The 587-nt window shown below is 22.5% G+C and overlaps 1 protein-coding gene across 1 annotated transcript in view; it reads left to right on the top strand.

Annotated features, from left to right (window-relative positions):
- Nucleotides 1-348: 348 nt before the first annotated feature.
- LOC108572435 (Bardet-Biedl syndrome 5 protein homolog) overlaps nt 349-587 on the top strand; it is a 2,309-nt gene continuing 2,070 nt past the window's right edge. Inside the window, exon 1 of the mRNA XM_017934674.1 lies at nt 349-389. Within this exon, the coding sequence (XP_017790163.1) occupies nt 349-389 (41 nt within the window). The remainder of the gene's footprint in view (nt 390-587) is intronic.

Below are 587 nucleotides of genomic sequence, written 5' to 3'. Positions count from 1 at the left end.
CAGAGGTTCCAATATGATTGTTAAAATTGTTACATCCTTATATTTGAATAATTCTTTTAATCATTTTGTCATTCGTATTAAACTTTGATTCACATATACCTTTGCTTATGGATACTAACGTTTTTTAAATTATGAAAATTGGAGGACAGTTAAATTTGTATAAACATTACAATATTTGTTATAGTACTATATGTATTTCATTTCCAATATAAATGAAACAAAAAATTTGCAAATATTTCAAAACACAAAACCTTATAGAAAACATTCGTAGATATGGTAACGATATTGATTTACTAACGATATTGCTACATTAATTGAGTTCTACAATATACTATTATATTTTTAACAATGTGGCAAGATAATGAAGTTCGATTTGATGTTTCATACACGTAATAATTTTTATGTTTTTGAAGTATGATTATTGTATAAGTCTTACTAATTAATTTTTCATTGCATTGTTTTGATAGAAGTTTAGTATTATACAGATTTTATTAAAACTTAAATTAGGTTAAGAACATGTAAAGTATATCAGTGGATATAAAATTAAATTAAATATTATATAAGCTGGTGTTTTAAATGAAGTATTG

The sequence above is a fragment of the Habropoda laboriosa genome, unplaced genomic scaffold (genome assembly GCF_001263275.1).
Source record: "Habropoda laboriosa isolate 0110345459 unplaced genomic scaffold, ASM126327v1 scaffold65, whole genome shotgun sequence".
NCBI classification, from domain to species: domain Eukaryota; kingdom Metazoa; phylum Arthropoda; class Insecta; order Hymenoptera; family Apidae; genus Habropoda; species Habropoda laboriosa.
The sequence above is the reverse complement of the archived record's forward strand: the minus strand, read 5'-3'. Positions and strand labels throughout refer to the sequence as shown.